Here is a 15,123-nt window from a genome sequence, read left to right as displayed (position 1 = left end):
TCTTTATTAAGTCTGTTTTCATTTTGCTCTTAACCCTTAAGATTTGGCTCTCCTAGGATCTCAGATGAAAGCTCAGTGTTTACCAGCATTCCTCTACTTTGGTTGGGCTTGCCCTTTAATCTCTCTCAACAGGCTGGGAGTGGTGGTTCATGCCTGTAATCCCAGTACTTTGGGAGGCCAAAGCAAGTGCATCACCTGAGGTCAGGAATTCGAGACCACCTTGGCCAACATGACAAAATCCCCTCTACTAAAAATACAAAAATTAGCTGGGCATGGTGGTGCGTGCTTGTAGTCCCCACTACTCGGGAGGCTGAGGCAGGAAAATGGCTTGAACCCAGGAGGCAGAGGTTGCAGTGAGCCAAGATCGCACCATTACTTCAGCCTGGGTGGCAGAGCAAAACTCCCTCTCAAAAAAAAAAAAAAAAAAAAAATCCCTCTCAACAGTACGTGTTTGCTGAGATCTCTGCTCAGCTCTTTAGCTTCTCTGCTATTGGATTTTGGGGAGTCTAGTCCTGCATGTATGTAGCATAGGTCAACAACTTGGTGGGGGGTGAGGAGGTTATTATTCTGGTTTTTGGAGAGTTCTTTCTCAGTGGATTCTTCCTTGCTGGAATTTTGTCCCTTAAGTCTCAGCTACTTTGGCAAGCCCCAAACTCTGACCTTCAACTCCTTAGCCCATTGAAATTGCTGCTTCTACCTCAGGTCCATTTTTTCACACTTAAGATTTGGGAAATGCCTTCAGGAGACAAAAAATTTAGGATTGATATGTCCTCTCCTGATGTGCTTCTCATTTTTCATGGATCAGAGTCCCTGAAATCCTGCCAGCTGGTTTTTCACCATTGCCTTCAAAGATGTGTTTTATATATTTGGTCTTTTTGTAGTAGATTTATAAGAAGAGGCAAAGTGTTGGTCTACTATAGGCTATTAATACTTTGTCATGGCCAGAACCAAAGTCTCTGTAAAATAAGGTTAATAATCATGCCAGGATTATAGGGTTCTTGTTAGGATTAGATGTGTTATGCATGTGAAGTGATAAGAAAAATGGTTCATACATAGTAGCATCCTCATTTTGGCTTGTAAGTTTATCCTCTCTGTTAGCCTCTGGAACAGGACCCAAGGACATTATCATTGTACAACTATCTGGTGAATATCAATCTCTAAACATACACGTGCACCCTTTATAATTATATAGAATTTTAGTTTCACCTTTTAAACATTTTTAAAAAGTTGTGCCACAGACATTTGTTACCTGAAATTAAGACCCTGTTTCCTTATTTTCTGTGCTATATGTGTTGTTTCTGTAATTCCACCTGTATTAGTCAGCTCAAGCTGACTGATACCATAGACTAACAAAATAGCATCAGCTGGGTGACATTTAAGACAAATTTATTTTCTCACAGTTCTGGAATTTGGAAGTCTGAGAATAGAATTTCAGCATTGTTGGATTCTGGTTATTTCTCTCTTCCTGGATCTCAGACAACTGCCTTCTCCCTGTGTTCTCACATGATGGAGAGAAAAAGCAAGCTCTCTAGATCTCTTCTTCTCAGAGTGCCCAGCCATCATGAGGGCCCAGCCTCCACAACTTCATCTAATTCTAATCACCTCCCACAGACTTCATCTCCAAATACCATTATATTGGAGGTCAGAGCTTCAATATAGGAATTTGGAGGCCAGGCGTGACACAGTTTAGAGCACCACACATCTCTCTAGACTCAAGGATTTTTTTTGTTTGTTTTTGTTTTAGTTTTTTGAGGCAGTGTCTCACTCTCACCCAGGCTGTAATGCAGTGGCACACTCATGGCTCACTGCAACATCAAACTCCTGGGTTCAGGAGATCCTCCTGCTTCAGACTCCTGAGTAGCTAGAACTATAGGTACATGCCACCCCGCGCAGCTAATTTTTTAATTTTCATTTTTTGTAGAAACAGGGTCTAGCTATATTGCCCAGGCTGGTCTTGAACCTCTAGCATCAAGCGATTCTCCCACCTTGGTCTCCCAAGGACTGGTTTCCTGGATTACAAGTGTGAGCCATTGTGCCCAGCCTGGATTCATGTTTCTATTTCTTTCTTTCTTTTTTTTTTTTGAGACGGAGTCTTGCTCTGTTGCTCAGGCTGGACTGCAATGGTGCGATCTCAGCTCACTGCAACCTCTGCCTCCTGGGTTCAAGCAATTCTCCTGCCTCAGCCTCCTGAGTAGCTGGGATTATAGGCACATACTGCCACGGCTGGCTAATTTTTTTTTTTTTTTTTTTTTTGTATTTTAGTAGAGACGGTTTCATTGTGTTGCCCAGGCTGGTCGCAAACTCCTGAGCTCAGGCAGTCTGCCTGCCTCAGCCTCTCGAAGTGCTGGGATTACAGGTGTGAGCCACCATGCCAGCCCCATGTTTCTTTTTCATGCTTTTTGTTTGTTTCAGAGGCAGGGTCTCGCTCTCACCCTGGCTGGAGTGCAGTGGCATGGTGGTGGCACACTGCAGTGTTGAACTCCTGGGCTCAAGCAGTCCTCCTGCTTCAGCTTCCTGAGTAGCTGGGACTACGGGCATGCACCACCATGCCTTATTTTTTATTTTTTTATTTTTTGAGATGGAGTCTCACCCTGTTGCCTAGGCTGGAGTGCAGTGGCACGATCTCAGCTCACTGCAACCTCCACCTTCCAAGCTCAAGCAATTCTCTTACCTCAGCCTCCCAAGTAGCTGGGATTACAGGTTCCCACCTGCTACACACCCAGCTAATTTTTGTATTTTTAGTATAGATAGTCCTCACTATGTTTCCCAGGCTGGTCTCAACTCCTGACCTTAAGCAATCCACTGGCCTTGACCTCCTGAAGTCCTGGGATTACAGGCGTGAGCCACCGTGCCCGGTCTTGAAGTTTATTTTTTTAATAGCTCTTTGAGTATCTGTGGGAGGTAAACTCTCTTAGTCTTTGAATGTGTAAAAATTGTTTTATCCTGTCCTTTCTTGTTTTTTGTTTTTTTTTTTTAAGAGAGTCTTGCTCTGTTTCCTAGGCTGGAATGCAGTGGGTTGATCATAGCTCACTGTACCCTTGGAACTCATGGGCTCAAGCAATCCTCTAGCCTCAGCCTCCGGAGTAGCTGGGATCACAGATGCGTGCCACCATGCCCAACTAATTTTTTTCAGTTTTTTGTAGAGATGTGGTCTCACCAAGTTTGCTCAGGCTGGTCTCAAATTTCTGACCTCCAGTGATTGTCCTGCTTTGGCTTCCCAAAGTGGTGGGATTATAGGCATGAGCCACTGCACCCAGCCCCTATCCTTACTCTTGAAAAATAATTTAAGAGATCATAGAATTTGAAGTTTACAATTATTTTTTCTCTACTACTTAAAGATCATATTTTATTACTTTAGTGTTAATTGCTTCTTATGAAGAGTCTTTTTTTTTTTTTTTTTTTTTTTTTGAAACGGTGTCTTGCTCTGTTGCCCAGGCTGGAGTGCAGTGGCACAATCTTGGCCTACTGCAGCCTCCGCCTCCCGGGTTCAAGCGATTCTCATATCTCAACCTCCTGAATAGCTGGGATTACAGGCGCATGCCACCACACCAAGCTGATTTTTGTATTTTTAGTAGAGATGGCGTTTTGCCATATTGACCAGGCTGGTCTCGAACTCCTGACTTCAAGTGATCTGCCCTCCTCAGCCTCCCAAAGTGCTGGGATTACAGGTGTGAGTCACTGCGCCCAGCCTGAAGAGTCTATTTTTATCTTTGTTTTACCTCTGGCAGTTTTTGCAATTTTAATGTTTTACCTTATGACATATTTATGTGTGGTTTTATTTTTACTACTGTCCAATAGCCAGTATAGTTTCACCACACCATTGCTGGCTTGAATGGATACTTATCTGTTGTTGTTTTTTTTTTTAATTTATTTATTCTTTTGAGACAGAGTTTTACTCTTGTCTCCCAACCTGGAGTGCAATGGCGCGATCTCAGCTTACTCTACAACCTCTGCCTCCCGGGTTGAAGCAATTCTCCTGCCTCAGCCTCCCAAGTAGCTGGGATTAGAGGCACCTGCCACCACACCTGGCTAATTTCTCGTATTTTTAGTAGAAGCAGGGTTTCGCCATGTTGGCCAGGCTGGTCTCAAACTCCTGACCTCGAGTGATCCACCTGCCTCGGCCTCCCAAAGTGCTGAGATTACAGGCATGAGCCGTCGTGCCCTGCCGTCTGTTTTATTTTTTTAAATCTTTATTGATACAGGCTGGGCTTGGTGGTTCACACCTGTAATCCCAGCACTTTGGGAAGCAAACGCAGAAGGAATGCTTGAGACCGGGATATCCAAACCGGCCTGGGCAGCACAGTGAGACCCTGTCTCTACAAAAAATTTTTAAAAATTCAGTTAGGCATGGTGGTGCATGCCTGTAGTCCCAGCTACTCTGAGGCTGAGGCAGGAGGATTGCTTGAGCCCAGGGGTTCAAGGCTGTAGTGAGCCGTGATCGTGCGGCTGCTCTCCAGCCGGGATGACAGAGAGAGACTCTGGCTCAAAAAGAAATAAAAAAGACTACAACCTCCACCGACTGAGTTCAAGCTATTCTCCTGCCTCAGCCTTCCAAGTAGCTGGGATTACAGGTGCCTGCCACCACGCCTGGCTAATTTTTATATTTTTCGTAGAAATGAGGTTTCACCACGTTGGCCCAGCTGGTATCGAACTCCTGACCTCAAGTGATGTGCCCGCCTCAGCCTCTCAAAGTGCTGGGATTACAGCTGTGAGCCATCGCTCCCAGCCCTCAAAGAAATCTTTATTGATATATAATTAAAATAAAATCTATCCATTTTAGTATATAGATAAGTGAGTTTTGACAAATGCATATACCCAGGTGACTACCACCACAATCAATATGTGGAGCATGACTTAACCCGGAAAGGTTCCCTCATGTCACTTAACAGTTAATCTACCCCCTCCCTCATTGGTACCCACCTTTTCTCCTTCCATAGTAGACATGGGTTGTTGTTTTTTTGTCCCCATTACTCTCATATGAGTCCATTTCCCAAATATTTCTCTTTTTCCTATCCCCAGAGTTCAATAGTTCTGCAGCTTTGGCCCCATCACTAACTTCTGTGTTTCTGTTCTGTTGCTGGTCCATGGAGATGTAATGTCTTGGCTTTAACACCATGATACTTCTTTTTAAAGGAAGAGAGGGATGGATTTCAAAAATACAAGTCTACTACCCAAGTCTGCTACCCAGATTTAACATATGTTCATGTTTTGCCTTGTTTGCTTTAAATATCTTTAAAAGAAAGAAAAAAGATGTTATATGTAGCTCAAGTTCAAGTTCCTTTTCATTCTCCCTTACCCAGAAATAGTCACTGTCCTGAAGTTGCCGAGGTCATTCTTACGCATACTGTATTTTTAATTTTTTTTTTTTTGAGACAGAGTCTCGCTCTGTCATGCAAGCTGGAGTGCAGTGGTGTGATCTCGGCTCACTGCAACGTCTGCCTCCCGGGTTCATGCCATTCTCCTGCCTTAGCTTCCCGACTAGCTGGGATATCAGGCGCCCGTCACCACACCCTGCTAATTTTTGTATTTTTATTATTTATTTATTATTATTTTTTAAATTTTTAGTAGAGACAGGGTTTCACCGTGTTGGCCAGGATGGTCTCAATCTCCTGACCTCATGATCTGCCTACCTCGGCCTCCCAAAGTGCTGGGATTACAGGCGTGAGCCACTGCACCCAGCTTGTGTGTGTGTTTTTAATAGAGATGGGGTTTCACCATGTTGGCCAGGCTGGTCTCGAACTCCTGACCTTAGGTGATCCATCCACCTCAGCCTCCCTAAGAGCTGGGATTACAGGTGTGAGCCACCACGCCTGGCTGTATTTTTTAATTTAATATTTAAATATAATGTATTTTAAATTTGTGTATGAACTTACATAAATGGTATCGCACTTATTTTCATTTAACATTAGTTAATTTAAGTGTGTTGTATCATATGAATTTTATTTATTCCTTTACTGATGTCCAGTAAGGTCATTTCCAATTGCTTTTATTATGTATTTGCTGTAATGACCATCGCTGTCCGTATATTCTGTTATGCATATTTCTTGGAGAACACACAGAGGTTTCTTTAGCTGATATACCTGGAAGTGGAATTGCTAAGTTACAGGGAATGTACATTTGTAATTTAGGGCGTATTGCCAATTGCTATTCAGAATATCTTTTCCAAGTTACTCTCCAAACCAGCAATGTATAAGATTTCCCATGTCTTACATACTTGCCTTTTTTGCCGCCCTAGTGGTTTGAAACATAACATAATTTTTTTTTTTTTTTTTTTTTTTTTTGAGACGGAGTCTCACTCTGTTGCCCAGGCTGGAGTGCAGTGCCACAATCTTGGCTCACTGCAACTTCAGCCTCCCGGGTTCAAGCGATTCTCCTGTGGCAGTGTCCGGAGTAGCTGGGATTACAGGCGCGTGCCACCACGCCCGGCTAATTTTTCTATTTTTAGTAGAGTTGGGGTTTCACCATGTTGGTCAGGCTGGTCTCGAACTCCTAACCTCGTGACCTGCCCCCCTCGGCCTCCCAAAGTGCTGGGATTGTAGGCGTGAGCGACTGCGTCTGGCTGAAACATAATTCATTTTCTGATTTGCCTTTCCCTGATTATTACACACACAGATGCACAGAGATTGAGCATCTTCTGTGTTTCCTTTTTTGTGAATTGAATTGCCTATTAATACCCTTATCCCATTTCTTTGTTAGCATATTTGTATCAAGATGTGAATTCTCTGTCAGTACTTTGTCTCTTTAGTATGTGTATTTTAAAAATTTGTTTTAATGTCATACGTTTTGAGTTTATGTGGTTTTTTTTTTTGACCCACCTCCTTGGATATGTTTTCTTAAGGAGTGTTTTCAGCATGAGCTTCAGATGTTCCCCTGACCAGATACATGGCAAGAGTTTTGATACTCCCTCATTCTTACTGTTGCTCTTTGCTTCCTTTTCAGCCCTTTTGAAACAGATGGTCACCATGTTTAGATATTAGCAGTCCCGTATGTGCATGTCTGCATTTGAAAATGGAAGAGGGAAACAACAATGAAGAGGTAATTCACTTGAACAACTTTCACTGCCATCGGGGACAAGGTGAGTTGTTTGCTCTCACTTCATCCCTTTCCCTGTGGCTTTTTCTTTCAGTATCACAGCTATATCTTTTGAAATGAACCTATTTTGGACCATTTAGAATCCAGGGACATTTCATTTTTGACATAAAAAGACTAGTTAGACTAGAATTGTATCAGATAATGATATTGCTGGCGTGAATGAAGTGTAAGACTCATTCATTACAACTAAATTAATAAGCTATTAATTTACTGGCAAGACACTGTTAATATGCAGTCATTGAATCTTAAGAGACAGTGTCATCATCAGTTTTTGAAGGCGTGGTGATTATAAAGGAGTGCTCCACTAGGCCTTTATGATCTGAAATACTACAGGTGATGCTGAACCAGTCTTGTCCTCCCATGATGCTTAATTTCTTTTTTGCCGGAAGATTCTGGCTTAGCCTTGAGGGGAATTTTGGAACATGTATTTTTTTGTTCTACAGTTTTGTTTTGTTTTTTTTTCTTTTTTTGAGATAGAATTTCGCTCATTGCCCAGGCTGGAGTGCAATGGCGTAATCTTGGCTCACCACAAGTTCCGCCTCCTGGGTTCAAACGATTCTCCCGTCTCAGCCTCCCGAGTAGCTGGGATTACAGGCATGTACCACTACGCCCTGCTAATTTTGTATTTTTAGTAGAGATGGGGTTTCTCCACGTTGGTCAGGCTGGTCTTGATCTCCCGACCTCAGGTGATCCGCCCGCCTCAGCCTGCCAAAGTGCTGGGATTACAGGCGTGAGACACTGCGCCCGGCCTGTTCTACAGCTTTTAAAGTTTTGGGGAATTTTATTGATTTGTAAAGGGAATAGTGCTTGCATTTCTGTAACATTCTTAAATGTTTATGAAATTTCCTGTTAAATTCGAATTCACATTTACACTTGGGCTAAAAGGAAAAAAATCATGCTGAGGTGTAGAATCCTTATGTTCATTTTTTGCAATTATAAATTCCATGGAAGAGGTTATACTGGTTTTGTTTTCTCCCATTGATAATATTTTGTGTTTACAAAGATGATTTTTCTGGTAGAGAGTAAATTACATTTGACCTTACAAAAATGACTCCCCCAGGCCAGGCGTGGTGGCTCATTCCTGTAATCCCAGCACTTTGGGAGGCCGAGGCGGGTGGATCACGAGGTCAGGAGTTTGAGACCAGCCTGACCAACATGGTGAAACCCCGTTTCTACTAAAAAAATACAAAAATTAGCTGGGTGTGGTGGTGCATGCCTGTAGTCCCAGCTACTTGGGAGGCTGAGGCAGGAGAATCACTTGAACCTGGGAGGCAGAGATTGTAGTGAGCCGAGATTGCGCCACTGCACTCCAGCCTGGGCGACAGGGCAAGACTCTGTCTCAAAAAAAAAAAAAAAAAGAAAAATGACTCCACCAAAACTTAAGTACAAATAGCCTACTGTTGACTGGAAGCCTTACTGATAACATAAACAGTCAACACATTGTGTTATATATTGTATGTTTTGTATACTGTATTCTTACAATAAAGTGAGCTACAGAAAAGAAGTGTTATTAAGAAAATCATAAGGAAGAGAAAGAATATATTTACTGTTCCTTAAGTGGAAGTGGACCATTCTAAAGGTCTTTCATCTTCATCATCCTTACATTGAGTAGGCTGAAGAGGAGGAGGAAGAGGGGTTGGTTCTTGTATTAGTTCGTTCTCCACTGGCTGTAAAGAAATGCCCAAGACTGGGTAATTTGTAAAGAAAGAAAAGAGGTTTAATTGGTTCACAATTCTGTAGGCTGTATAGGAAACATAGCGGCCTCTGCTTCTGGGGAGGCCTTAGGAAACTTATAATCATGACAGAAGGAGAAGGGGAAGCAGGTTTGTCTCACATGGCTGGAGCAGGAACAAGAGGAGTTGGGGAAGAGGTGCCACACACTTTTAAACAACCAGATCTCACAAGAACTCACTGTTGCAACCAGAGGGGATTGTGCTAAATCATTTATGAAATACCACCCCCATGATCCAATTACCTCCCACCAGGCCCCAAAGTCTTAACTCATTCCAGCATTAACTCAAAAGTCCAGTCTTATCTGAGACAAGTCTAGTCCCTTCCACCTATGAGCCTGTAAAGTCAAAAAACAAGTTAATTATTCCCAAGATACAATGAGGGTACACGCATTGGGTATATACTCCTGTTCCAAAAGGGAGAAATTGGCCAAAAGAAAGACGCGAGAGGTACCACGCAAGTCCAGAACCCAGCAGGTCAGTCATTAAATCTTTTTTTTTTTTTTTTTTTTCTTTTTTTTTTTTTTTTAAATTTATGAAGTATTTATTGATCGTTCTTGGGTGTTTCTCGGAGAGGGGGATATGGGAGGGTCATAGGATAATAGTGGAGAGAAGGTCAGGAGATAAACACATGAACAAAGGTCTCTGGTTTTCCTAGGCAGAGGTCCCTGCGGCCTTCTGCAGTGTTTGTGCCCCTGGGTACTTGAGATTAGGGAGTGGTGATGACTCTTAAAGGGCATGCTGCCTTCAAGCATCTGTTTAACAAAGCACATCTTGCACCGCCCTTAATCGATTTAACCCTAAGTTGACACAGCATATGTTTCAGAGAGCATGGGGCTGGGGGAAAGGCCATAGATCAACAGCACCCCAAGGCAGAAGAATTTCTCCTAGTCAGAACAAAATGGAGTCTCCTATGCCCACCCCATTCTACACAGACACAGCAACAATCTGATCTCTCCTTCCTTTCCCCACACTTCCTCCCCTTCTCTTCAACAAAACCGCCATCGTCCTCATGGCCCGCTCCCGATGGTCGCTGTCTCTTTGGAGCTGTTGGGTACACCTCCCAGACAGGGCAGCCAGGCAGAGGCGCTCCTCACGTCCCAGACAGGGCGGCCGGGCAGAGGCGCTCCTCTCCTCCCAGACGGGGCGGCCGGGCAGAGGCTCTCCTCACATCCCAGACGATGGGCAGCCGGGTAGAGGCGCTCCTCACATCCCAGACGGGGCGGCCGGGCAGAGGCGCTCCTCACTTCCCCGACGGGGCCGCCCGGGCAGAGGCGCTCCTCGCTTCCCAGAAGGGGCCGCCCGGGCAGAGGCGCTCCTCGCTTCCCAGACGGGGCCGCCCGGGCAGAGGCGCTCCTCACTTCCTCCCAGACCGGGTGGCAGCCGGGCAGAGGTGCTCCTCACCTCCCAGACGGGGCGGCCGGGCAGAGGCGCTCCTCACCTCCCAGAGGGGGCGGCCGGGCAGAGGCGCTCCTCACTTCCCAGACGGTGTGGCGGCTGGGCAGAGGCGCTCCTCCCTTCCCAGATGGGGCAGCCAGGCAGAGGCGCTCCCCACTTCCTCCCAGACGGGGTGGCGGCCAGGCAGAGGCGCTCCTCACTTCCCAGAGGGGGCGGCCGGGCAGAGGTGCTCCTCACTTCCTCCCAGACGGGGTGGCAGCCGGGCAGAGGCACTCCTCACCTCCCAGACGGGGCAGCCGGGCAGAGGTGTTCCTCATCTCCCAGACGGGGCGGCCGGGCAGAGGTGCTCCTCATCTCCCAGACGGGGCGGCCGGGCAGAGGTGCTCCTCATCTCCCAGACGGGGCAGCCGGGCAGAGGTGCTCCACACTTCCTCCCAGACGGGGTGACGGCCGGGCAGAGGCACTCCTCACCTCCCAGACGGGGCGGCCGGGCAGAGGCGCTCCTCACCTCCCAGACGGAGTGGTCAGGCAGAGGCGCTCCTCACTTCCCATATGGGGTGGCGGCCGGGCAGAGGCGCTCCTCACTTCCCAGATGGGGCAGCCGGGCAGAGGCGCTCCTCACTTCCTCCCAGACGGGGTGGCGGCCAGGCAGAGGCGCTCCTCACTTCCCAGACGGGGCGGCCGGGCAGAGGTGCTCCTCACTTCCTCCCAGACGGGGTGGCGGCCGGGCAGAGGTGCTCCTCACCTCCCAGACGGGGCGGCCAGGCAGAGGCGCTCCTCCCTTCCCAGACGGAGTGGCCAGGCAGAGGCGCTCCTCACCTCCCAGAGTGGGCGGCCGGGCAGAGGCGCTCCTCACTTCCCAGAGTGGGCGGCCGGGCAGAGGCGCTCCTCACTTCCCAGAGTGGGCGGCCGGGCAGAGGCGCTCCTCACTTCCTCCCAGACGGGGTGGCGGCCAGGCAGAGGCGCTCCTCACCTCCCAGACGGGGCGGCCGGGCAGAGGCACTCCTCACCTCCCAGAGTGGGCGGCCGGGCAGAGGCGCTCCTCACTTCCCATAGGGGGTGGCAGCCGGGCAGAGGCGCTCCTCACTTCCCAGATGGGGCAGCTGGGCAGAGATGCTCCTCACTTCCTCCCAGATGGGGTGGCGGCCAGGCAGAGGCGCTCCTCACCTCCCTGACGGGGCGGCCGGGCAGAGGCACTCCTCACCTCCCAGAGTGGGTGGCCGGGCAGAGGCGCTCCTCACTTCCCAGAGTGGGCGGCCGGGCAGAGGCGCTCATCACTTCCCATAGGGGGTGGCAGCCGGGCAGAGGCGCTCCTCACTTCCCAGATGGGGCAGCTGGGCAGAGGTGCTCCTCACTTCCTCCCAGACGGGGTGGTGGCCAGGCAGAGGCGCTCCTCACCTCCCAGGCGGGGCGGCCGGGCAGAGGCGCTCCTCACCTCCCAGGCGGGGCGGCCGGGCAGAGGCGCTCCTCACCTCCCAGAAGGGGTGGCTGGGCAGAGGCGCTCCTCACTTCCCACATGGGGTGGCAGCCGGGCAGAGGCGCTCCTCACTTCCCAGACGGGGTGGCGGCCAGGCAGAGGCGCTCCTCACTTCCCAGATGGGGCAACCGGGCAGAGGCGCTCCTCACTTCCTCCCAGACGGGGTGGAGGCCAGGCAGAGGCGCTCCTCACTTCCCAGACGGGGCGGCCGGGCAGAGGCGCTCCTCACTTCCTCCCAGACGGGGTGGCGGCCGGGCAGAGGCGCTCCTCACCTCCCAGACGGGGCGGCCGGGCAGAGGTGCTCCTCATCTCCCAGACGGGGCAGCCGGGCAGAGGCGCTCCTCACTTCCTCCCAGACGGGGTGGCGGCCGGGCAGAGGCGCTCCTCACCTCCCAGACGGGGCGGCCGGGCAGAGGTGCTCCTCATCTCCCAGACGGGGCAGCCGGGCAGAGGCGCTCCTCACTTCCTCCCAGACGGGGTGGCAGCCGGGCAGAGGCGCTCCTCACCTCCCAGACGATGGGCGGCCGGGCAGAGGCGCTCCTCACTTCCCAGATAGGGCGGCCGGGCAGAGGGGCTCCTCATATCCCAGACGATGGGCGGCCAGGCAGAGACGCTCCTCACTTCCTAGACGGGGTGGCGGCGGGGCAGAGGCTGTAATCTTAGCACTTTAAGAGGCCAAGGCAGGAGGCTGGTAGGTGGAGGTTGCAGCGAGCCGAGATCACACCACTGCACTCCAGCCTGAGCACCATTGAGCGTTGAGTTAGCGAGACTCCGTCTGCAATCCCAGCACCTCGGGAGGCTGAGGCGGGCAGATCACTCGAGGCCAGGAGCTGGAGACCAGCCCGGTCAACACGGCGAAACCCCGTCTCCACCAAAAATACAAAAACCATTCAGGCGTGGCGGCGCGCGCCTGCAATCCCAGGCACTCGGCAGGCCGAGGCAGGAGAATCACAGGAGCCCGAGGCAGGGAGGTTGCAGCGAGCCGAGATCACGGCAGTACAGTCCAGCTTCGATAACAGAGGGAGACCGAAAAAAGGGGAGAGGGAGAGGGAGAGGGAGAGGGAGAGGGAGAGGGAGAGGGAGAGGGAGAGCCAGTCATTAAATCTTAAAGGTCCAAAATAATCTCCTTTGACTCCACATCCCACATTCATGGCACACTGGTGCAAGGGATAGGCTCCTAAAAGCCTCGTGCAGTCCTGCTGTCTCAGAAGTGACACAAGTGGAAGAAAATCTGCAAATAAGTGGACCCACACTGTTCAAATCAGTGTTGCTCAATAGTCAACTGTGTATTTGGCTTTCAGAGCATTTAAAATTGAGCACATTTTATTAGGTCAAATCAAGAGTAATAAAATTGCTCAAGCTATGCAAATTATGAGTGCAAAAGAAGGACTAATTTTTAGGATTTTATTAATAATGTATTCTAACTTGGTAGTGATTGTAGCCATAATTTATTAGATTCAGGCAATTTTAAATCTTAGTTATAACTTGTATTTACGATCATTTCAAAATTTTCTGTACATGTGTATCCAATTAATGTTATAGTTGCTTTTTAATTGGTTCTTAAATATACTTGAACAGTTTCTTTAAGAACAACTAATTCCTTTTGGAAAATTACTGACTTTGGAGATATATTTTGTTAGACTAGTATGTATACTCTGCACCCATCATGAGAACTTTTTTCAGGTATATAGAGTTCTGTTTTTATTAGCTGCATTAATTTTTTTTTTCTTTAATCAAGAGAGGGTCTCACAATGTTGCCTGGCAAGGCTGGTCTTGAATTGCTGGGCTCAAGTGATCCAATTGCCTCTGCCTCACGAAGTGCTAGGATTACAGGCGTGAGCCACTGCTCCTGGCCAACATTAATAATTTTTATTATGCATCAACCTCTGTAGTTTTTTTTAAAGTGTATAGTTCAGTGAGTTTTGACAAATGAATATACCACCTGAATTATGATATAGAACATTTTCTATCACTCCAAAAAGATTCCCTTGTGCCTCTTTGCAGTCAGTCCTTACCCCACTCCAGGCCTAAGGAAACCACTAATCTGCTTTTTTTGACTCTGTCATTTCATATAAATGGAATTATACATACTGTATATATTCTTTGTACCGGAATTCTTTTGTGAAAGGTAACGTGTTTGAGATTCATCCCTGTTGTTGCATATGTCAGTAATTCATTCCTTTTTAATTGCTAAATAGTGTTTTTACCTACTCATCTATGATTCTATACCTAGTGGAAATAGGCTTAAAAATGAAGGTAAAATAAAGATTTAAAAAAATTTTGTCAGGAAGGAAAAAAGGTACATCATGCAAATAGACACACACACACACACACACACACACACACACACACACACCCCTGATATATCTGTGTAATATCAAATAAAACTGATAGAAACTCGTTGATAGAGTTCATAATGATAAAAGATTCAGTGCGCTGAGAAGATAAAATAGTGCTAATCCCTGTATACTTAGTAACATGATAGAAAAATATACAAAGCAAAAATTGGCAGATCTAAAAACAGAATTGGACAAATCCACCATTGTAGTGGGGATTTTTAAGACTTGTTTCAGTAACTGAAAGAGCAAGCACATACACACGCTTGTATGAATATAGAAGATTGGAAGAACATGGTCAACAAATGTAATAAACATGGGTGGGATTCTGTACCCAGTGTAAGAAGAAATCACAGTGAAAATTAGAAGATATTTTGAATTACATGATAATGAAAATATAGCCTATTATATTTATGAGATACATGTAATGCCATGTTTTGAGGAAAACTTATGGCCTAAAATACATTAGACAAGAAGTAAAAAGCTCAGCCAGGCGCAGTGGCTCATGCTTGTAATGCCAGCACTTTGGAAGGCCAAAGTGGGAGGATAACTTGAGCCTAGGATTTCGAGACCAGCCTGGGCAACATGGTGAGATTCTCATCTCTGCAAAAAATTAAATATAAAAAAATTAGCTGGGTATGGTGGTCTTGGGTTTACCAGGTCCCAGGTACTTGGGATACCAAGATGGGAGGATCACTTGAACCCCGTAGGTCAAGGCTGCAGAGAACTGTGTTCATGCTATTGTACTCCAGCCTGGGCAACAGAGAGCGACCCTGTCGCAAAAACAAAAAACAAAACAAAAACAAATCCAGCCTAGCCAACATGGGGAAACCCCATCTCTACTAAAAATACAAAAATTAGCCGGGCATGGTGTTGCAAGCCTGTAATGCCAGCTACTTAGGAGGCTGAGGCCTGAGAATCGCTTGAACCCAGGAGGCAGAGGTTGCAGTGAGCCAGGATAACTAGGGCTCAGCAAATTTAAAGAGCTAAGTAGTTAATATTTTAGTCTTGCAGGCCATGTGGTTTCTGTTGCAACTATTCAGCTATACCATTGTAGCATGAAAGCAACTGTATTAGTCTGCTTTCACAC

General features: G+C 47.4%; 1 protein-coding gene across 2 annotated transcripts in view; it reads left to right on the top strand.

Moving 5' to 3' along the window:
* RNF216 (ring finger protein 216) overlaps positions 1-15,123 on the top strand; it is a 165,391-nt gene that overhangs the window by 13,604 nt on the left and 136,664 nt on the right. For both annotated transcript variants that reach the window (XM_054496092.2, XM_054496087.2), the window contains exon 2: positions 6,940-7,075. In XM_054496092.2, coding sequence (XP_054352067.1) covers positions 7,009-7,075 — 67 coding nt within the window. In that variant the 5' untranslated portion in view covers positions 6,940-7,008. The remainder of the gene's footprint in view (positions 1-6,939; positions 7,076-15,123) is intronic.

This window comes from Pongo pygmaeus, chromosome 6 (genome assembly GCF_028885625.2).
Source record: "Pongo pygmaeus isolate AG05252 chromosome 6, NHGRI_mPonPyg2-v2.0_pri, whole genome shotgun sequence".
Lineage (NCBI taxonomy): Eukaryota > Metazoa > Chordata > Mammalia > Primates > Hominidae > Pongo > Pongo pygmaeus.
Note: the sequence above shows the minus strand (reverse complement) of the source record. Positions and strands in the feature narration are given on the sequence as shown.